The 25,234-nt window shown below is 31.8% G+C and overlaps 1 protein-coding gene across 1 annotated transcript in view; it reads left to right on the forward strand.

Moving 5' to 3' along the window:
- The window catches only part of LOC111085396, a 56,249-nt gene extending 49,689 nt beyond the window's left edge, over nucleotides 1-6,560 (forward strand). The window contains exons 12-13 of the mRNA XM_022383745.1: nucleotides 3,675-4,056; nucleotides 5,008-6,560. Coding sequence (XP_022239453.1) covers nucleotides 3,675-4,056; nucleotides 5,008-6,029 — 1,404 coding nt within the window. The 3' untranslated portion in view covers nucleotides 6,030-6,560. The remainder of the gene's footprint in view (nucleotides 1-3,674; nucleotides 4,057-5,007) is intronic.
- The last annotated feature ends 18,674 nt before the right edge of the window (nucleotides 6,561-25,234 follow it).

Here is a 25,234-nt window from a genome sequence, read left to right on the forward strand (position 1 = left end):
ATATATATATATATATATATATATATATAATTGTTTTTAATTTTGTAAAAACTAAACTAGGCTATTACATAACTTGTAATTGTAATCTTGACATATTGACATCAAACTGTTCTTATTTGGTATATCTTAATTACATTTTATTTTCTTCCTTTTTCTTCAGTGTTAAATCTGAAACTGGATATTTTAACAAAAAAATTAAATATTACATATTCCTCTCTGTGTTTAAGAATTATTCCTTATAGTTTTAAAAAAGAAAGAGTCGTTTGCATATTGCAGTAAATTGTACTTGAGTGTTTTCAACTGTGTGTCTTTAAAATACAATTAACAGGAGTACAATGTTAAATAATTGCACAACAAATAACCTATAAAAAAAACAAGATCCAATCTTAAAAAGACTGCATGCTTTGGTGTTCTATGCCATCATCCTCAGGAGTTAAAGTTCAATCATAAATTATATACCTACATCAATAATTTACATACTTTTAGCACAATCTAGACTTAAACACACCAATGAGTTTATAAAACACATGTCCAGTACTTTGTTTCTTCTAAACTTGGACCAGCATCTTTGGTCAGTGCAATGTTTTCTTTTTTGGTTTCTATTGTTTCTCTTGTATTCGGTTCACACTTCAACCTGATTTATATATACCAGTTTAACATTATTCCAGTCTATAACATAAGATGTGCTTGCTACATATTCTGCTAAGGCTGGCTCATTTACTTTATATTTCTTTATCATATTTTTATGTTCCTTGATCCTAAATTTCAGCACATTTGGTCAAGGTAAACTTGACCACAGATACAAGGCATTTTATGAATCCCACATTTAACAGCTTTTTATATTTTATCTTTTATACCCATGAAATAATTATTTAACTTACAATGCAGAGAGATTGTTAAACTACAATCTATATATTTTTTTATTATGTTACTACTATTGTTGAGAAATCTTGAACATATGGCAAGCAAACCCTCATGTTATCAACTTTACCCTTTAACTTTGTACAGGATGATGTTTTTTATAAAATTCCCATGCTTTTTGTACAATTTATCAATGATCTTGGAATCCTAGCCTCTGTTTCTAGCTACATGTTTCAAAGAGATTAACTCTGTATGTTATCTACATACCTTTTTCATACCAAAGGAGTATTAAACATATTCATTTTGAATTTAAACATAAACAACTTGCTGGGGACAGGGGAGAACCCTTAATCTGTTTAAAGAATTTATTCCATACCTTAAAATAATCATTCAAAACCCACACTAATGGGTCAACATCAAGATTTCACTCTTTTCTAACAAAGAAAATTACTTGTTCTGTACAATCTATTTTCAAGATAACCAATTGCCTCTTTAACTGGAACATTTGCGAACAGTGACACAATGTCAAACGAAGCTAGTTTATCACTTGATTTCAAATTTGACCCTGCAATTTTGTTGGCATAACCAAATGAATTTTTGGTGGTTAAAAATGAACATTTTTGACAAATAAATTTTGCCAAAGAATGGAATGATAAACTCCTGTTATCCACAATTGGATGAAACAGAGTGCCAATTTTATGGATTTTAGGTAACACGAGAAACCTTTGTAAAATGTATCTTGAGAGAACAAGGTCCTTCCTTTCTTTCAGTGTCAAAGTAACACAATTTTTTACTACAGTTTTCAACCTATTATGGACCAAGGTAGTGAGAACCATCCTTTAACAATTCTTAACATTACTTAACGCATAATGCATACCTTCTGGGTGCAAATTTTTTCTCAGTCCTACAGGGCTATTTTAGCTGGAAAAAAAGATAATTTGCTGAACTTTTTTGCATTGATTCTCTCATAACATAACGGAGCTAAATCCAGGGTCTTCCTGAACCTACTGAAATTCTATCAATATAATATTCTGACAAGATTTGGATTTTCTATTTGTTTGTTTTGGGAAAAAATTACCAAAATGGCACCAGTAATATGTAAATGCAAATGTGCCAAGTGTGGAGTAAAGGGAAAATGCTCCAGATATGATGGCAAAAGCATAGAAAATGAAATGCAAAATGAGTTTTTTTTCTTGTGGTATACATTATTTTACAGACTTTTCATAATATACAAATTAATTATCAATTTGTAAATTTGCTTTAAGATAATCATTTTATTTTTAACATTTAGAGAGTAATTAATCTTTCTTCCCATTTTGTTTTTTAATCACACGCGCATTTGTGCTCTCCTTGTGTTACTTGTGTATTTTTCTTGGATATCTGACTTGATATAACTTTGAATTTCAAAGAATTTTATTTATACAATCATTCATGTCCCTTGGTTCTACACATTTCTTGTTATATTATAGTTTGGTAATTTTCTGCCAGTTTTAATGTACTTTTGAACTTTATTTATGTAAAAATATTTACATTTTTTCTTTGATGTCTCGTGTTTACTTGCCTCCCATTGATCTAGCACACATTAGCCTTGTGATAGGTTTCTGGATTTCTGAGCTGGTGAATCAGGTTTGAATCTGTCTGATACTGCAAAATATTCCCCCACATTTTAAGCTGTGGGTGTATTATAAGAATAAGAACCAGTCCCTTATTATGGGTGGTAGGGTGCTGCTAACTGGTTGCCTTCCCTCTTGTTAGTAATTCAAAATTAGTGACAGTGGCAGATAGCTTTAGTAGCTTTGTCGTAAATACTTAAAATATAATTGATCTTTATTTAGAGTTATCCAAATGAGTTTTGCTTATTACTTATTTACATCTTGGTGTTTCTAAACTTGTAGAAAAAAAAGTGTTATCTTCCTTATCCAGTGATCAATAAAAACATTTTTATACATTTGTTTGACCTGCTGTTTTAATTATAGTGTAACAACTTTTGATGACTTTACAGTTTGCATTGTCTTCTGGGCATACACTCTCCCCATGTCAGTTATGCACCATTCATCTGTTTTTTATTAACTAAAGAGGGTATTAGCATTAAGGCATTATCATCATAACATCTAATCACAACAAAAAGTGAATGTGTGAAACTTAAATAAAAGTTGTTGTTGTTGTTTTTTGGAATTTAATTATGTTTCTGTTTAGTAGTTATAAAAATTTTAACAAACATCTTCAATTTCCCTAATTTTGAAAGTTACATAATGGTCAAAATAAAATGTTTATCTTTCATCTTTATCCTATACAAAACTTTGGATACACAGTTTTGTATAAAGCTTGCATGTTGTTGTTCAGCTTATGGTATTACTTTAAGTTTTCTTAAGGGTTATTGACACTTATATGAATATAACGTCTGTTAAATTATCTCAGTAAGCTGATATCAAGTGTCATACTTGGTGGTAATATTGAGTGTATGCATCAATTTTTTTTTATGATGATAACTTCTGGTAGTTTTTCACAAATTCCTGTTCAAGTGAGGTTTAATATATCATTATGCTGTTATTATTATTCTATTTTTATGATCTAGTTATGGAAGAATGTTTGTGAAACAGTAACTTTAAATATATTGTAAGTCTTATACCAGCAATAGTGCATCAAACTGAATATTCTTAATTTATACTTATATGCATTTATTTTATCACTGAACTTTTAGTTATGTAGTTGTCATTACTCAGAACACTTTTAACTTTATTATTGAATTAGAATAGAAGTAAAAATGAATGTTATATTCAATTCTGTTTTTTTGCATGTGTTTTTTTTTACAGTCATTTTCAGTTATTTTACCACCCATCTTCAGTAACCTCCAAAGCAAGCCTAGAAAAAAAGCAAGTCAATCTCCTAAGTTTTTACCACCAGGAAATTTGCATCAGGAAGACAAATTCTGGCACACTTTCCCATCACAGGAAGAGTTGAATTTGAAAAATACCCCTACATTGTGGAAATCAACAAATTCGGAAGGGGAAAATCATATCCATCAAAAAATAGAAATATCCAACAAAAATACAAACTTCCAAAGACACTGGACAAAGAAACAAAAATATGAAGAGGTTAGAAGAACTGGCTTGGATAGGGCAAATGAAACATCATCACCATCAGAGACAGACAAGCAGAAACAAAATCAGGCATTGCAAAGGATAAATAAAAAAGGCAGGTTTTCAGTATGTTTTTTGTATCACTTTCATATTAAACAAGAAATTTCTTTTATGCCAAACATAACATTTTCAAGAACTGCCTGACATCTATAAATGAAGTTAATAAGACAAAAAACTATTAAAACATATGGTTAGGTTAAATAGAGGTAAATGGTTAAGATTATATTAATAAATCCGGTAGGTATGACCAGAAATTGATCATGTAGTTGTGAAATTAATTTCAAGGTATCCAAACATTTCTATTGTACAGATAATTATATAAAACGGGGCAGTGATAAAGTATCTCAAACTTTTAGTTATAAAGTTCTATTTTCCAATCATTTTAAATTTGGTACCTTTTGATGGAACTACTCAAATTTAAAGTTGTTACATTACTTGTAGAATTTAAAATTCACAAAAACTACTTGTTGTAGGTAAATGTTGTTTTTACATTACTAACATTTCTAACTATTGCTTTTTTTACCCATTCTGAGCTTCATAAAAGAAGTATAAACTACTGTCTGCAAAATATCTAACACATTGATGCATTGTACAAAGTATAGCTAGTCAGATCTTCATCCACACTTTTCTATACAAAGATTTCAAAATAAGCAATATTAACTTATAAAATGCTACAAGATGAGAAACTAAATCCTAATGATGTTTTTAAAAACAAATGTAGTTGGATGACTTACAACAACCCACATTTTTCATAAATGCAATTTGAAAATTAATATACTCTACTATGCAGTTTGACAACCACTATTGTATCTGTCCTACCCCAGCTGGCTTGATGAGCCCTGGTATTGAGTGAAAGGCCTTTTCAGTATTGGATATAGTAGATGTAGTGTGGTTGACATTTTTCTGTATTTTTCTTCACTTTCAATTTTAACTTCTTAGAATTAAAATATTTCAAATTCAAGTAATTGTGTAAAATTATTTTTTATCATATTATATTGCTCTTTAGGTCTGTCAAGCAAAAATTGGGACATCCAACAGAAGGAAGCACATGTAATTAGTAACCATACGAAAAAGAAAAAAGTATCTTGGCCCTCTGTTTCTGAGAGTGAAAGTCCATCCAATTCTCAATGTGTACATGGTTTTAAAAATTTAGAAATTAGTAACAAAGAAAAAGCATTATCTTCACAGAAACAATGCAGTAGTGAACATTTTACACTTAGTAGCTCAAACTATGATCTTGTTCCTTTAAAAGATAAACTAAGTGATACTGTATCTAATTCTGTGGATGGAAGGTATCAAGAGACAAACTTTTGGCCAAAAGTGAAACCATCAACATCAAGTTTAACCATCATTCCTGCAGGAATGCAACAAGAACTGAGAAATAGTAGTACTCAGGCCACAGGTACAAATAATGACAAAGATAATTCTGCCTCCCAGACTTCAATGAGATCAAAGTCATATTTCTGTAAGAACTTTGTTACAAGTACACCAAAAGGATATACTCTTCAGTCTCAGAGGAATTGCACTTTAGTACACAGTTTTACTGCAACAAATGAAAATGCCATTACTGGTGAATCAGATCAAGAAATGAAAAATGCTAAATATGATGATTTTAATCAGCCCTTACCATTTTCCTGTCCAGGTCATGTACATCAGCCCGTTGGAGGATTAGCTAAAGTACCTGCAGGACCAGAGCTACAAGTTTGCTGTAAGAGCAGCAAAAATCTGTTGGATGATTCTGAAGACTTACTAAACAGAGTAGAAATTTCAACTGTCTCTTCTAAATCACAATCATTAGCTCAACAAAGTGATTATGAGGAACTGTCCAATCATTCTGTCAAACAGTCAGACAGAACAAGAAGCTTAAATGAAACATCCAAATCCCAGTCACTACTACATAATTCAAGCAGTGAAAATATGCTAAAAGATTCCATAAATCATCAAGTTAATACAAAGACAGATTCTATGAGAAAAGAAAAATCAGTTTTGTATGGAATGTTAGAAGCTTTACTGTCCAACAGAACATAGATAAAAAATTCCAAAATAGTTTTAAGTTACTATTCCCTCATCATTTTTGTTTTATAAAAAAAAAAGAATTCATAAGGTTTGTGTTATGTAATCATTTATTATGTCTCTTGCTTTACTGTACAAGTCCTTTATAAATTGAATGAGAAACATGAAATATATTATACAGGACTTACAAACTTAAAATTTTCCTCAATGATGGGATAAGGAAGACAAAAAAATTTATAAATGCTTGCAAAACCTAATTCTGAGAAGTTATAAATATGTTTGTTATTTCCGATTCACTCTTAAAATGAACATGCTCATTAAATGTTACCAAATGAATACATTATTCATTATCTGTACATATAACATCAGCATCAATTTTTACTGGGATGTCATAGTTAGTAGACTCTTCTCCCAGGTTTAATAGCATTACAATAAATTTTGATACATAGATATTCCCTAAAGTTTCATGAGCTAAGTTTTAAACTAGTGAGTAAATTGTGTTCAGTTGTAAGTAGTAAACAATAATCTGTGATTCAGTTTTTATTTTTTTCAAAGCAAAACTGCTTTTTACATTGTAGTCTTTGAGATTATATTTCATTTAAATTTTCTGTCAGTAATGTTATGAGCACAAAGTGCTTTTGTTTTCATAAAATTATTTGATTTATGTAAAGCGGTAATACAATGGCAATATTCAATAGTTTTTCATGTTGTTATTTTGGTAGCTACAAGGACTTTCAGCAACTACAGAAAGCTTTATTTTGTTGTTAAAATAAAATTAATCTAACCATCTTTAGCTGTTCAACTTCCAGATAATACTGTATAGAATTGTAGTTAGTAATAAAATATCTTGTTTTATATTAATTAGGGTTAATGGCCAAAACTGGTTAAAAAAAATTGTCCTATAAAATAAGAATGCTTATGATTTTTTATAATGCTATACATTAATTTTGAAAAAAATTTAAACAGTTTGTTATTGTTTAATATGTTAAAACCAAAACATAAATAACAATATTGATATCTAAACATTTTATCTTTGTCCTTTAATCTGTTACTTAGAAAATTCCTTCAGTTTAAATGAACACGGTTGTTTTCATTAAAACATTCCATAGAGAGATGTCACATTTTAGGATATTTATTCACTGTCCATCTTTGGTCAGTAATCTTAATCTCATCCATACAATGTTCATTCATGGTATAATGTACTACAGTTTTTTTAAGGAAGATTTTTACATTTGTATCTAGTTATTTTGGATTCGGTGGTGAAGACTTTTTATGAAAAGTTGAAATCAAAGTTTTATTTACAAGGTACAAATGGGAGTTTGCTACAAACTTTTGTAGAGAGTTTGATATTTCAGTATAGCATGACATTTGTGTTATTACTGAATTTATCAACTATATACTGTATGTTGAAAAATATGTATTTTTGTATCTTTTCTTAATTGTTTTTGTTAGAAAAACGTTTTTGACAGTGTATTTTTATCAGTAAAATCACCAAAAACTGCCTTGAACAGTCACATTTTCTACAGTGCCAGGATATACTCTTACATATTTCATATATGTATTTTTTTTGTTTTTGTTTTTACTGGTTTCTCATTTGTATTGTGTGATCATTTACAAACTAATGAAAATAAAGGTGCAGTTTATTTGATCCTAATGTGATCATTTTGTTTGATAAGAAATGACAACCTCTGAAACTTTTACTGGTGTAAACATGAAAAATTAAACAAATATTATGATAGTTTTGATCAGTAGTTAATCTTTATATCTCAGTTATTATGGAGTGAGAAAGGGAGAGAGAATAAGACCCTAGATAAATAATGAGTTTTAATTTGGAATAAGAAATTGAATATATTGGTGTCTAATCTTCCCACCCATATCTATTTTATCTATATGTGACACCAGTGTCATTTTTACATCAGAAATGATGGTCTTTTTGTTTTAGGTAATATAGATAAAATCTCAAGAGAAAAGCATTTTTGTTTTAGACAAAACTATCATGGAATATTGGATTACTTTATTAGTATTACACTAATGAATAAGAAAAGGCACTTGATTAAAAAATTAATGTTGGCAAAATCCTTGATTTCAAATACCAAGAAAGATATAAGATTGAAAACTAATTGGGTTTTAGATATATAAAACTACTCCCAGTAATATATGCCACATACAGTTTTAGTCATTTTCAACTTGTTAAAGTGTTAATTTTTCAGACATAAAAGTTGATCGGACAAACAAAGCAAACAGTTTCGTTGCACATTTCGATTGGTTGTGTGTTACAAACTCTAAGCCAATTCATCATTAAATGTAAGGGACTACAGAAAATTAAACACCACTCAGTTGCCTTGGTAACCCCATTTCATAATGACTACCTAATAACTTATCTGTTCTTATCTTCACTACTTAAACTTGAAAAATGGTATTGTAACAACTATTTAGTATTGCAGGTTTTAGTTCTTTATTTATTCACACAAAATCTTAATGAAGCAAATTATGAGATATGGCAGTCCTGTGAAACACAGATGCACATCAAACATGTTGACAAGCTGAAATTCTAGATCAACGATGATAAGAATTTCATATGATTTTATCTAAGCTGATGAGGTGAAGATAATTATATGCCTATCCATGAGGAAATGCCAACAGGGAGCAGTTAACCTGTTTAACCAGCAGTTGACAAATATTAATGACTGAAAGGATGAGGCATTCCTTGCTTTCTGAGCTGTGGTGTTTCACAATAGGATATATATGCAGTATGTCATGTGATAGCTACTTTATTTTACAGCTAGGACAGTTGGCTGCTTGAAACATTGGCAACCAAAAGGTCATTGTGATCCTTACTGTCTGAGCTTTGAGCAATATTTGGTCACAAGACATTGGTGTATTGATTTGCAATATGCACTTGATTTATCTGGCTGAGTTGAAGCAGAATATCTGTGGATGTGAAACTCACTGAATACACTGAGGCTGTTAATTAACATTCTAGGGAAATTGACAGTTGGTTCGAATGTAAACATTGATTGGAAATTCTGATAAACCAACACAATACACAAGTATTTACAATCGATTTTTTCCAAGCATTCAGGTTATATTTTACAGAAAATGTTAGTGAACATTTTCTGGTACTTTTTGAGCAAACTTGTGCCCTTTCAATAATGTCAACATAACTCTGTGCGGTGTTGCTATGCAAAATTGTGCCTCATAATTTGGTTGGTATATACCAGTCTTCCTAAAGTGCAGAAAAGGAATTATGCTATAATTCAGCATAATAAATTAACATACACATTTCTCCTGAGTTATTCAGTCTATCATTTTACTTGTTTTTTATGTTAATTATTGCTCATGTTTATCTGATGTAACAAGTTTTTCATGACCTCTGAAGTAAACATAGTGATTCAGGGTCATTGTTACATTAGGGTAGCAAAAGCAAGTTTGCTGTCATTTCTTGTGTGCTTGCTCTGTTGGAATGTATATATATATATATGTGCATATATTTTGCACTTTATGATGCTATTTATGCTTATTTCTTTCTGTTCAAGTTGGAAAGTCTAGGTGGTGCCTGAGGTCTGACATGTATTTAAGGTTGTAGAGGGTGCGAATGATGTTGATGTAGGATATGTGGAAACCAGGCTAGCTGATAAATTAAAATGTCATGTTTACATCTAATAATGTATGCATGAAAATAAAAAGCAATGGTAGCAAATTATCATCTACTGGTGAAGTAGAAAATGCTGAGGCTGCAGCAACGATTACCCAGCAATAGGACACACAGAACAATGGTGTCAGACTGACTTCAATGACAGAGAGGCCATTGATGCTGCTCTCAGAGAGGCAGCCAATTTGTACAATGATCTGATGTCTGGCAGTAAGCCAGTAGCCATTGCACAATCATCAGATGCCCTTTGAATGATATCCAGAATACAGACTTCAAAGGCGTCACCAACAGATTTCTGCACTGCAATGCTATGGCTCGAGTATCTTGATAGGTAGACATCATGCATCACTTTCTCAGATGAGAATGCACTGGTGACTGGAGATTGCACTTGCAAGTTTTGCAGGAGATTTTGACCTACCTGGTAGCAGCAGGACATACTCTTTACATAAAATCCATATATATATGTCTATTTGCAGCACATGGTACAGTTAACTACTAAGCATACTGGGGCACACAAGATCTTTGCAAATGGTCTCCTTGTGGTAAGATGCTCAGATCAGTATTGGGGTGGTCTATCCACAAACCTTGTTATAGAACAGGTTCTGATGATCAGCCTGAAAACAACTGGGGAACTAACCAGAGGTTGAGGGATGGAAGAGAGTAAGAGGACCATTTGGCTGTTATAAAGTCCAGTATGCACAAAAATAAACCATGCCATACAGAATTTTACGTCAGTGAACACCAGTAACCAGCACAAGGAAATTACAAGAGCCCGTCAGAAACGAGATGTTTATGATACAAAGAAGCTCATCTGCTTTTTATCTTTAAGATAACCATTTTCATAAGTTATCAGACTTCACAGCATTGATACTGGTGTCTGTGTCGATGACAATGTGAATGTGGACCATGGTGTCAGTGTGGGGCAGAAAATCGTTTAGAAAGAATGATCCAATCATTACCATGCACAATACCAAACAAAGAATCAGCAGTACACATTGGTTCTGAGTCTATAGGAATTGGCTCCAACTTCTATTCCAGTGCAGAATCACAGCTGGTATAAACACTGGTAAATTGGACCAAGTTTTCAAGTATAACTCATGTAGCTACCCACCAGCTCTCTTCCAGTCAATCCAAGTACTACTGGAAGCTGACAAACTTGCACTGGCCAATGCTATGTGGAAAGATATGCCTGATGTGTAAGATAAACTGACTGACGGTTGTTACGTATTAGAGTTTTGAATATTCCAAAGCTGAGTTAACTGATAATTCAAATTTAGTAGCTAAATTGTGCTTTGGATTTACTATTTAAATATATGCCAATATTTTAGTCAGTTTACGATATTTGCCAACAAGATTGACACACACTGTTTTCGTTTTTAACACAAATACGTTTTAATATAAACAACAACACAATTTACAATAACATTTATTACAAATAGTTATTACAAACAAAGATTTATAAACAAAAGTTCCACAAACTTCCAAACAATATAAAATCTTCTTTCTAGTTTGGAACTCCCTTGATATCTTATCGAGGGATTACGATGAGCAAGTTAATTTCAAGTTGATGTAGATATGATTTGCTGGGAAGCTAGCTAGCTTTGTCTGCCTGGCCAGACACGCTGTTTTCCATGATGAATTTATATGTTTTCATAGAAATACTAATGTCTGATGAGTATCCATTAAAGTTAAACGATTTGTAATGTTCGAAATCTATAAATATTCCTGGTCAAATATCTTAAGTTTTTCGATTGATAAGTGTTATAAAAATCACAGTTATAGCTTATGGCACACTGATTATAGCGAACTACTAATAGACACTCTCTTTTTGGGACGTCGCATTGGATGTATTTATAGGCATGGGAAGGTTTTCTAGAAAATTCTGATTACATAACAATATTGAGTTATATTTAAATGTTTATGTATATAGATATATTGTTGATTCTTACTTTCAAAAATCATCTTTAACTTTGAAGAATAGGCGGGAGTTTTGCAATACACTTCTAACACTATAAGCTAGGCATGTTTTTAAATACAAACTTAATCTAAACAACATTCATATTAAAATAAATACATAACAACAAATTCGTTACATGGTGTGCTGTATGTACTTGATGGTAGTTTTCTCTTACATCGAATCCCTTTGGAGGCTGGAAAAACATGAGGAGTACTGACCCATTTTACTCAATATGTAATGAACAAGTTTGGCCATGTTACCACCATTCTTGATGGGTATGAAACTGGCTCCACAACCAAGACTAAATAGAGGTCACCTAGGTACCATAGTGCATTTCACCAGTAACGTGGTGTGCACACTATGCAAAGACAAGCTCTTGTCAAACAGTACCAACAAGCAGACATTCGTCAATATCCTTAGTGCTAAGTTGGAGCAAGAGGACTGCGAGGTGCTGCATACCAGATCAGATGCAGATGTCTTACTTGTCCAAACTGCCATCAGGATGGCAAATCATCATAACACAGTGTTGGTCGGAGATGACTATGACCTCCTTGTCTTGTTATGCCATCAGGCACAAAACATTCATTTCAAACTGTACTTTCAACCCAAACAGAAGCTGCATTCCAAAAACTCCCACATGATGGGCGAGACACTGAACAGCTTTAGATTGTGACTCTTCCGCCAGAAAGTGTCCTCAAGCATAGCCTGTGTGCACCCTTACAACCTGCCACCAACATCTGCTGCTGCCAAATATCACAGCATCTGTGTCTGTCATCAGGTGCAGCAATGGTCTGGAGTGGATTTGTTGGCTGAAGAATGAGGATGGATGATCCAGGACAACAAGTTGATTTCTGCCTTCACTGACTTACAGCCAACCTCCTAATATCTCTTTGAGGTAATTCATTGCATATACAAATGTGGCTATGACGTGCAGCACTGTGGGTACAGGAAGTTTCTTGCATGTGGTAAATGCAAAGGCATTCACTGTAGTAATGTGACTTATCCTAACATAGGAAGTGGATGTGATAAGGAATGGTAAAAGTTCAATCTTAGAGATAAATCCTGATGTTCCATTATTGATATTCTTCCTAATGATTCCCAGTCTTCTGTCCATTGTATGATATTAATTAATACACGTATAGAAAGGTGGATTATCATAAGTGCGTTTCCCCATACTTTAATGTACCAGCACTGGTGTTTCTGGTTATTACTTCAAAATATTATTACATTTAATTAAAGGAACATCATTTCTCAAGTATTATCAATTTTACTTATTTATTATCTATTGATAATAATTATACATACAATTATAATTATTTCTCCAAATCTCTTTATCTACTTTGTGGTAGTGAATTAGTGTTAAGTGTCCTTTTTATGGCAAATTAATGAATTGGTGATATACTTTTTGTATGATTTGATAATCTTAGCTGTTCTTTTATGATGTCTTAATTATAATTAACTAATGAATTAGGGTCCTTTTTAGGATCATTTAACTATGGCTGTATTAATTAATGGATGAAGTAAGGTCCTTTTTCCGGGCAATTTGATTAGTGATAGTATACGTCCTCTGGATGGAAATTAATGAAAAACGTAAATTAAAAAGATTACAGGGTATTTATTGTTGGGTAGACATACAGATAGATTGTAAGCTTCATTATATTAAGATTCATGTTTAGACATGTTTGGAACTGTAGTTTCTCATACTATTGCATCCATTATGCTCATCTGGCTGGTATCAAACTATAACTTCAACACTATGACATCATAACTGGTATCAAACTTTTAGCACAACATGTCGCCTGTCATGGCTGCCATATTATCATTGTGAAAACATATCCAAATGAAAGCTTTTATCTAAATTTGTATCCCACAAAGATAGCAATGATTTTGTTATAAAACTTTTCATGTAAATATGCCTTTGATAGATGTCTTTTTATGTAGATCAGATTGCAAAATCTTTATTGTGAAAATAAATTATTAAAAAGAATTATTATGTCCAGATTTTTTATTATAATAATATCACTGAGATCTTTAATCATTTGAGTAAGTTTTAATTATAGCATAAGTAAGCTTTTTTTAGGGTCTTTAATTAAACACATTTCGAGACATGTTTGAACATGGCTGCCTATCACATACAAACACGTGGCGCCCTATAGTGAGAAAAATATGAACTATGAACTCGTCGTCTTTGATGACTCCGTCCCATCCCCCCCCCCCCCCACATGCCCTTAGGCAACCAATCAGCGTGAGGTGGCAACCTTTGGACGCTAAAGTGCCGGGCTTACTACTTGTATATATATAGAAGGAAAGAGGAAGTTCACCAATAAGAATGAATCTATATAAGTCATACATCAGAAATCCTTTAATTATATTAATATATTCCAGCCATATAAGTGTATTAAAGATAGATTTCGTAGTCTATTCAAGCGTTTTTTTGAGATATATCCTTCTTGGTCTTGTAAGAATAAAAATTAAATCAAGTGGTATGAAAATTATTTTATCAAGAAATTTAATTCAGTACTTAATTTCTTCTGGAACAATAGTGTTAGACCCAATCACTGTTAAGCAAAATAACTAGATCACTGTCTTAAAAAATAATATTAAATTATATTTTAATTAACTTATAAAAGTAATGTATTAAAGTGAAAAGATAAGAAGCATCTAACTTACTAAGTTAAGTCTTTAGGCCTATAACTTTTGTTCTTAATGACTGTATATGAAAATATTAATATTCTTTTTCATTTCTTATAAATATTCTAATAAATTTTGAATTATTTTCAAAATTTATTATATAACTTTAATTAATTTGCTTAGTTTGTGAAACTATATTTTATAGTGTTGATTCTAGGCTGAGCTTACGTTTGTTTCCCTTGTTGCTATTGTGCTGAGCAGTGATTAGCTATCTTGATATCTGCTTCATTATATTAAAAGTGCAATCCCCTCTTATTTACAATGTGAACTTGGTGGAAATAATAATGATGCATATTATTAATAATAAGTAAATTTAATTAATTAGTGATTCACATATATATACAAATCAGCATTAGGTTATTGTTCCCTGTGGTCAGTAGTTTTAAATTTGGGACAAGCCACAATACCTGAACTGTGCATTGTCAAATGTGTTCCTACAGGACTCCATAGGTTAGTTATTGCAAAACTTAAAAACATTACAGGCAAGAGTTTCACTATCTGAATGCATTTCTAGTTTACTTTTGTTGTGTTCGAAGGTTAAGTAAGTAGGATAAACACAGAAACTCAGTCAGCTAGTTCGTGGCTGCTTGCACAGCTTAAAAGTTGAAATCTCCATTTATAAAATATTTAGTAACTGAATCTTCAAAGAGACTTTTTTGTTTTTTTTTTTTTCAAATAAAACATTATTTCTATAACACGTTTATAAAACCCGAGCAATGGCTCAATCAAAAGAGTAATTAAAACTTTAATCACACTCAGTGATTAATTAAAATTCTCTAAAATTATGCACCAGGGTATTTTACTTCCAATAATCATACATTGTGTTAAAAAGATTATCCTGCCTATGATGAGTTAACGTTGTATTTTATTAAATACCCACTAATTGTATTAATGCATTTTTTTACTCCAGTGAAGTATTTTGCACCTTGTGGCATGTTTGATAAAAGATAGTGATGTATAACTCAATTCTGTGACTTTTACATTATAATTCTCTTCCAATTTTACAGAAGAATTTGTGCTACATTAATGTATCTACAATGTTCAGTTAGAAATGCTAAAAACTGGATCTATGATAGATACTTCATTATGATATCTTGAAATTAAATCAGCATGGGAGATGACAACAGATAGTGAAAGAAACAATGATTTAACACAGTAATACAAGTCATCTCTCATAGAACTCCAGCGTTTCACTGGTATGTTACGTTTTTTTCACATATGCACTGGTTTTAAGTTAATGAGTTGATACCTTGACGATGCAACATTGGCCGTGGGATAACATTAGCAGTAATTTACCTTTTCAAATCAAATGGCTCAAATGACAAATTTTTTCGCTAACGGGGAAATCTTAGTTAGTAAAAATAAATAGTCATCAGTTATTAACAAACATAAGTAAAAAAAAAAGAGCTTAAAGTTGCTTTTTCTATTGTTTTTCGTTATTATTAATTTGTTTAATCAGTCAACGTCTAAAACATACGAGCAGTGGACTTTTTATTGGCCTCTGTCTTAATTAGCAGTAAAAATTCCAAAAATTTTCGTGTGTAACTTAGTTAAAATTATTGAAGCAAAGTAGTTTAAACAAAGATGTATAGACGCCTTTGACATAAGTATTTATATATTTTTGTTAGACATTGCATAAACCTTTTGTAAAAGGGACTGTGCTAAGTAAAGTTGATCGCTTAACTACATTTCTATCTTTTTGCTTTAGTTTAATTGCATTTTTTATTGGAGCTGCTTGAAGTATCTTGTAAAATTGAAAATTTAAATCGTTTAGCAGCAACAAGGTATTGTTTTATTTACCAGGTTCTTATTCATATTGAATTACAAAGGCTATTTCTCGCTTCAATAAATCACAATTTTGCTATCTCCTTGTAACAACTAGTTCTAAATGTAATTATTAGATTTGTTCACAAAACTACTACATAAGCTTAAACCAGCTCTTGAAAGCCTATAAAAATATTCCCAAGAATGGGAAGAAGCTCAAATAAAATACTGTAATTACAGATATATTGTAACTTATCCATCAAACGATGATCAATCAAGTTATCTTCACATTTTTAACCAGATCATATGATATCACTTGTTATCATATCTTAAGAAAAACTCTACTTATCAGCAACCTTCATGAATATCACCATGCACAGTGGTATCTCTCTTCTATGGTCACTTTTCTCATCCATGTTAGTGTAGGAAGTCATATTTCTTTCTCCAGTGATGCTTTCTTTATATGATTTGCAGGATCAGTGATTTAAAAGATCGTCCTTTCAGTATATCTTCTCGATTTTTTTTAGAAAATGCTTTACCTTGATTCTTTTACTGCTCATCATTAATTTACTTGTTTTTACTATAACTTCATATTTTTTCAACCTTCTGGGAATGAGTCACGTTTTTGCAATAATTAGTGAGTGTTGTAATATTTTTAAGAACATTTAGGATTGCTTCTTCGTTATTTGCCTTTTTTTCTGAGAGAAGTTTTGCTTCATTTTAAATTTCTTTTTACTTAGATGTTTTACCATTTTTATCTGCTGTTTACCTTTGTTTTATTTGAAATATTTTTGTATCTATCTTTCCCTCACATTTATTTCATAGGATTTCATCATCTCTTGTGTTCACCTTCCTTCTTTTCGCAGATACTTTCAAGGGACATGACCTTCAGACTTACACTGTCATTACTTTCATTCTCTCATCTTTTTTTATACATTTATTTCAGTTTTTATAATGTTATCTTTATCATTCAAAATTTGGATTCCTTGACACGATAATGGGATTATTTTCCTTCTTTATCTTTTATGTTATCTGACAGTCAGGTGAACTTTTCTGTCCTTGCTCACAAGTTTCGTCTGCTAGTTTCTTTCTGTTGTTTGCTTTCATTGAGTAGTTATCCTTATTATGCCTTTCTTATTGTCTTTTTTTATTTGAACCTCAGCTGGATGTGGATTTCTCTTTCCCTCTCTTCCTTTTCACTTAGGTATTTTTGTACTGAGATATTGTGGCCTTGGTTTACTTTATTTTTTTGATTTCATCTCCTACCTTCTTTATTGTGGGATATGCTCCTTTTCTTTGTTATTTGTTAATGTACCATCTCTTTTAAAATGTCAAAGTGCAGCCTCTCGTCAAAATACTTTTTAAAACACCTTAACAAATAGATTAGGGACTATTTGTTCCTCTTCTCATTGTGTGGGTCACCATGAAATTGAAAAAACCTGTTGTTTTTTGCATTCTTAAGAATGTTTATCTGGAAGTGTTAAATGTCATAAAGGCACCTTTTTTCGATGGTTTTCTAGATCCATATCTATATATTTGAGCCTCTTTGTAGGCTACTTATTTAACTTTTGACCTTGCTTCGTAAGTGGGCTGGTTAATCAAGTTATACCAGTCGATAATCGGTTTCTTATTCATTAGGAATCGCCTATTAACAATCCTCTTGGGTGGATTGGGATGATACCTAAATATATTTTTCTTTGGAATGAAAACCTCATTCTGTCCTCTTTATGCTTGTCAGATTGCATCTATTTTAGGTAATCTTTGTTTACTTCAATTATTTAGAATTGTTGGCAGTCATGGAAGCGTGTCTCTATATTTAAATAGTTTTTCAGTGTCATTTAATAGTTTTTGTACCTTTTACAGGCAACTATGCCGTTATCTTTTATCACGTTTGCTAAAGTGAAACTAACCTCTAATAATATTTCCCTTCTAACCAACAGAGGTTTACTGGGGGTCCTGAATCTTTCCACAGTACACCTTATTATTCTTCGAATTACGTTTCTTTGTAAGATATTTTAAGAAACATACATTTAAAAAAGGTTCACAATAAGTATGCATTAAAGGATCTGCAAAGAAAAACACGAGATTAAAACTTCAGATAATCCTTACAACCGCGTAGTAGTATATATTTTTTCGAGTTATTTGATTACTTTCTAGTTTAAAGCTCAAAATGAGCTACACCAGAGAACTGGGCAGCGGTTGGAGTAATATATACTACTAAAAGTCATCGACAGCCAATTTAACAGATATGAAGGATAATTGAGTAATCGGATGATTCTTCACAGTTTAATAACATTACTTTTGCCAGAAGTTGTTAAAAATGATCAATATTCTAAGTCAACACTCAAACACTAGGTATCTCCGTAAATCGGTTTCTTATTTCCTGGAAATCGGAAAGGGATTGGAAACAACACACTTATAATTTGTATAATCATGTACCTTTGTTTAAGTGTATTTTTATGTACTTGGTAGTCGCATTTAAGTTAATTAAGATAAAAAGTACGTAAGATTATTATTGATTTAAAAACTATAATTGGATTACATTTAACTTTCCGTTCAATTTTCAGAACTATAAACCGTCAATATTCTATAATTGAACTTAAACCATTTTTCAAATATCAAAATTATTGAGTCACTTTATATATATATATATGTGTGTGTGTGTGTGTAAGTATATTCATAAAGGCTGAAATAAGTTTATTATTATTATATATTTGTGTAGTCTATAGAGGATCAGTGTGCCACATTCCTAGTTTGCACGAACGCGAATTGAGCGCCTCGATTCTTCTGTCAGCAGAAAGGGTCGTCATTTGGTTTAATATAATAACATAAATTCATTTGAAACCATTATAGATATAAAACTGCCAGATATAACTTGTAATCAATTGTTGTAGCAGTTATCATCCTAGTATCTTTATATTATGGGCAAGAAAACGTGCTCATGTTATTTTTCATTTTCCAACTAATATGGTGTTTTATTTATATACTGTATATTTTCAGTGAATTTTTGTTTATCTAAAAATATAAGTATCAAAAAATAAATATATTATTCAAATACGTCCTGAATTTGGCATTTACCCCTAAAATTAAATAATGATATCTAAAAATATTACCGCACTAAAGTCCCTTGGTGGGTCAGCATTAATTTTTCGGACTTATAACGCTAAAATCCGGGGTTTGACTCAACGTGGTAAACAGAGCGCAGATAACCCATTGTGCAGCTTTTTGCTTAACAACAAACAAGTGAACGAACAAAATATGAATTTTAACTGGATGATAATATGTACATCATTATATAAACTATTTGGTTCCTTATGAAGCTCATAAGAAAACTGACACTTAAAACAACGAACCTGGAGTTTTATTTCTAATATATTTTGCATTCAAAATGGGGAACATAACACGATGAGAAACTCTGTTATAAAAAAGAAAGAAAAGAATTAGTAAAAATGCACGCTATTCTATTAGATAACATACAAAGATTTGTTATCACGTTAGTCAATACCCTATTCCTTATCCCTCGGCAACAAAAGTTTATTGATGTCATAAAGTTACCATTATATAACTCTGATGTAGAACTATCCGATAGAACGATAAGCCTTATTTATGTTCAAAATGTCGAAACCTCTGTGACTGAAAAGAAGTAGCTAAGGGATCGATACTATGTTAAATTTGAATATATAATTGTCTTAAAATATATTTTGATGCTGTTGGACCTATAAATTAAACGTTGCATGTTTGGCTGAGTTATTAATATCTTAGTTTTAATTATATATTAACTATATTTTTGTTATTCAGTAATCTCTTAACACATGTCTATGTAATTTTATATTTAAGCTTTTGGTGTTGGAAATAAAAATGTCTGAGTATCGGAATGAAATTATCAAACAACTAATGAGAAACCTAACAAAATCACAATATTAAGGCTAAGAATACATATCTGAACATTAGATAATGAGATAGTGGATAAACATCAAAATTCTGTACATTATTTAAAAAAAAATTATTCTGTTAATTTTTTTTTCAACGGTTTCATACTTTGTGTATATTCCTTGCTTGTACAGGTTTCGTCCATCCTTTACCTCTTCTGGAACTTTGCAAGTTTAAGTTCCGAGCTATTTTCCTTTAATGCCTTGCCTGGCATCGTATCCTAAACATTAACAAGGTTAATAATGTTTTGTACATGTAATAAATACACAGATAATTTGAAAACTTTATCGTATGTCTACAATAATATGATAAGTCAGTATGTTATACATGCTACTAACTACTCCGAAATCAACGATTACTTAGCTCTGTTTTAATTATAGTTACTTTTGAGTTTCGTTGAAAAATAAAAGATAAAATACCTATGTAATTATGATGGTATTATTAGCATTTATAGGTAACAAAGCAGTTTACTCGAAGACCACGAGATGACGCTGAAACCAAAAATTATTGTTTGCGCATAATAATAATCTCAAGTTTCTAAGCGCTACCAATAATATGCAAATTGTCTGTCAACTAGCTCCACTTAAACTACTGGGCCTAAATTACACATGTAAACCAAAGATGTCGGCTAATATGAATATAAGTGTGTACACTGAAGAGCGTTTACTTAACATTAACACTCACCTTACACTTATTCAAGCATTTTTGTAATTGATATATATGAAAAAAGCCCTTTCAAGCTACTAGGGAATTCTGTCATATATCTATATATCTCGATGTGTAATGAATACCATTTAAATATATCTATATATATTATATGCCATATATATATATGGTTGCAAATTCTTGTGTGCTATACTGAAATTAATACATACTTTCTTATAACTTTAGAGGAATCAGTGATTTAATTTTAATAAGCAATTTTATAACCTTTTAATTGAATAGTTTTTTTTTTCTGAATTCTGATGACCTAACAGCTTTTGATTTAGAAGCCTAATGTCATTAAATTTTGAATGAAGAACTCAGATGTAACTCGTTTAGCCGTGAAACTTAACAAAAAAAAACTTTTTTCGTATATTTATTATTCTCCATCTGCTTTCTCTCACCTCCTCCTCTCGTGTCACCCTTGGTGGTGCAAGGTGGTTCTAATGGTTGTAAGGTTAACTATGTATGCTCGCAAGAGTCAAGGACTTGGATTGATTGCTAACACAACAAGATGGCGTGTTCAATACAAGATCAGGGCTAAGCCAAATCTACTGGTGTAAGGATTGTTGAATCTCACTGCGGGAGGAACCAAGCCCCTTCCGGGCCTTATTGCTCATCCTAAGTTTTCGTACTTAAAATGTGTACCTAACAAAGGAGCGTCGAACTTATACCATATAAAGAAGTAAGATGCTATAGACGAAGGAATGTTGTAAAACCGCTGCTTGATTTTAAGATGCAGATAAAAACAAGACATGCAAAACAGGTAAAGGGAGGGAAAGGAGGGGTGTAATGAATACCATTTCACAATTGTTTATTCTTTCATTCATTCCTTTTAAAGTACAACCCAAACAAGTAATGCTTATTATTTGTTCACTCTAAAATTAATTGAATTTCCTTGCCCACAAGTAGAACATATTTATTTGATAAAATCATGTAAGACGGTGTTAGTTTATCCAAGAAAAAAAAATAAATAAAAGGAGGCTCAGATATTCATTTAATAAAATTACTCACCTAGGCATTATTAACTTTTCTACATATTACCACCTACTGACCTGTGAATTTTATGTATAAGGATTACTTTCATTCCATTTAGTGATATACTGTTCTTGATTAACAATAGCTTTATTTTCCCATTCTAAGCCAGTGTTTGGAAAAAGTATTTGTGTTCAGTTGTACATTGTGTTCTACGCTAAAATGAAAATGTACTCTGCATTGAAAAAAGAAAAGGAAAGGAAAACTCGCCCTCTGCACATACAATTAACTATCTAAACAACGGTACGTATTTTGATTATAACTTCAACCCAGAGTATATGTGTAAACACATCTGTCTTAAAGGCCGAATGTTCTCCTATAGTGATGAGAAGAGGTGCAGTTGGGAAGACATTTACGAAAGTGCTGACAATAACATAAGAAACGTCATTTAGATTATTCGAATGTATATTAAATTCTGCTTAATTTATCTTTACATTTTGATGTATGGATAACGACGACAATACAAAATACTAGATTTATCTTTTTTGTTTTTATTGCTCATAAAAGAAATAATAAACAAACAAAGAAAGAAATTTATTTAGTTGCGCATTGTTTCGAAAGCATTCACTCGAATAATGAATATATTACCATAAGGTCATGGGATTAAGTGAACATTTACTGTCTTAAGTTTTTATATTGGAACTAATGGGACTTTCTTTGACTGAATATTGTTTCAGTATGACTTTTAAGAAGATGTGAAAGTTTCCCGTAAACAATAAGGCGTACGTGTAATAGATATTGAAGTTTGGTTTAGGAATTGAAATAGACAGTATTGTTAAAATAGTAAGTACACCTTTTTACGATACCTACTATTTTTCTACTACAACAAGGACATATTCTTATAGACGTAGTGCTACTTTATTTGTAAATATACCTCTTGATGTATACTGTGTCATATAGTTTAAGATTTGTTGATTGGAACATAATCTTATAGATAAATGACGAATTTCCTTCTATGTAAACTCGTTGAAATCCGCTGTTTTCCAATTAAATCAAGCTGTTTAACTTTGGAATATTATAATATTATCTAACCTATATAAAAGCCAGTGTGTGTCACGTCACGCTTGATTTCTGGAAATGGGTGGAGTCATAAAAGCCAAATGAATTTATCCAGATAGAATAGTTCGACTACTGTCTGCCCATTACGATTTTAGTGACGGAGATGAAAGCGGGTCGTGAGGGGGTTGAGTGTCGTGAAAGTGTAGTGAGTGTTGGTATAATAAGCCTAAAGTGCCAAGTGCATAAAATTTATCACGAAAGTAAAAATATCGATTCAATTTTAAACTTAAATCGTTTCTGAATTAAGCTATTTTCTGTTATATCACCGACGTTTTAAATAAAAAACAAACCTCTTTAATCAACGGATACTCTAAATTAAGAGATCAACAAATATCTTTTCTAGTTTTGTTGTCTGTAAATTTCATTTATACTTTCAGTACATAGACTAACAACAATATTAGGTTAAACTTTTGTTCCTAAGCAACATGACATAAAAGCCATTGTTGGAAGTAGTGTTACTAAAACGCATTCTATATATTAGAAGTTGTTCATTTAACTGATTTTTACCAATAATTATTCTATGAATACGCCACGAATTCATTTCATGAATGACCTTAATTCTGATTGGCTCACAAAGGAACTTACCGACGTTTGACTGCCTCGGCTGCACTTTTCTGCCTTTTTGTTGGTCAAAGTTTGATTTCACAAAATTCATTTATTTCAGTTAGCTATGAGATGTGAGGTTGAGGTATATTATGGGATGGGATGGGGATGATAGTACTTGCCCCATCATTTTTGACGGGCTATACGCTAGTGATATATATATATATATATAACAGCCACACTTGGTAGCTCAGCAGTAAGCTGGAGTACTTATGACACTAAAATTCAAAATTCAGTCTTTATGATGGGCACAGCAGCTTTGTGCTTAATAACGAACAATAAACTGTTATAACGCCAGTGTTATCATCCTTAATCCAGAGCATCTGTTATATTTTAGATGTTATACCTTTTCTGTACTGTAGTATTCATTATTCATTCAAGTTTTTCTCAAGTTTCAAAGTCTTAAACGAGAAATTGATTTATCTGAGTCAATTATTTGAATCTACTATTAGAAAATCTAATTTGTTTGAATTCAAGTATCAAATAAGCTATTTTGATTTGCTTATAAGCACTCAAAATATATATGTACTTTTAATTTGCATACATGAAATCTAGTTATGCATATTTTGTTATATTGTTACAACAGCAGAAGTCACGTGACGCTCCTGGCGCATTGGCATGCGTGATGAGTTTCTCGAATAATCGGGGAAGTCCGAGTGTGTTGGGGAGCCCTCTTCGTTAGTATATAAGCCTGGCAGTAGAAAGCCAGCGGGGCAGGATATATAAATGAAGAGCGAGCAATAGTTACTTTGAGTTCCGTGTAATTTATGATTCTGTTAGTTTTGAGCAAGTGAGCCGTAAAGTGTGTGTTTTGCATTCGTCGAAAGCGAAGTTATCGAGAGTGTGAATTGCTGTGATTTATAGCATGTTTTTAGAAGTTGTTAAGTTTAAAGTGACGAGAAACATACTGATTGTGGAACTTCTGTATACTAAAAGTTGTATCGAGGATAAATAAACTGGTTTAATCCAGAAAGGACTTGTATCGCTGAAGATCCTCGGAAAGAATTTCTACTGGAAGCAAACAAACAAGCAGATACCTAACAAATTGGTGTCAGAGAGCGGGACGGAAAAGGAAAAAAAAAGATGGAAAGGAGAAATGGAAAATCAAACTATAACTTAGCAGATTTGATGGCAGCAATACAAGAACAGCAAAAGAAACAAGAAGAACGAGGAAATAAACAAGAAGAGAGACTACAGCAGTGTCAAGAAAACTAGCACCAGTGGCAACTGAAACAAGAAAGGAAACAAGAAGAACGAGAAAATAAACAGGAAGAAAGTCTCCAACAGTTGCGGGAAAGTCAGCAGCAACTACAGGAAAGTCAGCAACAGTGGCAAGAAGAACAAGGAGAGAGAGTACAACATCAACATGAAGTACAAATGGAAAATATTAGTAAATTTCAAAGTGAATTAAATACATTAAAGGACGATTTACTGTTTTTTACACAAGGAGTATATATTAGCCATGGACCTAATCAACCCCAGACAACAGGAAGCCCCTTCCAGACCCTGTAGCTAAATCCTAATGCAGACATCTTCAATCCTGCCAGAAGCCACATTCCAGACATGAGTGTCAGCAATAGGGGTGATCTAGTACGAAGGAAGCCACAGGAATTCGATGGAAAGGCACCATGGGAAGCACATAGAGCACAATTCGAGCTCCTGGCAGAAATGAATGGATGGATAGAGGAGCAGAAAGCAATGTACCTGGCAACGAGCCTGAAGGAACAACCACTGGAAATACTTGGACAGTTGTCAGCAGACGACAGGCACAATTATAGAGCACAGGTAGCTGCTATAGAAATCAGGTATGGAACTCAAAATCAGTCC

This window comes from Limulus polyphemus, unplaced genomic scaffold (genome assembly GCF_000517525.1).
Source record: "Limulus polyphemus unplaced genomic scaffold, Limulus_polyphemus-2.1.2 Scaffold17, whole genome shotgun sequence".
Taxonomy (NCBI): Eukaryota; Metazoa; Arthropoda; class Merostomata; order Xiphosura; family Limulidae; genus Limulus; species Limulus polyphemus.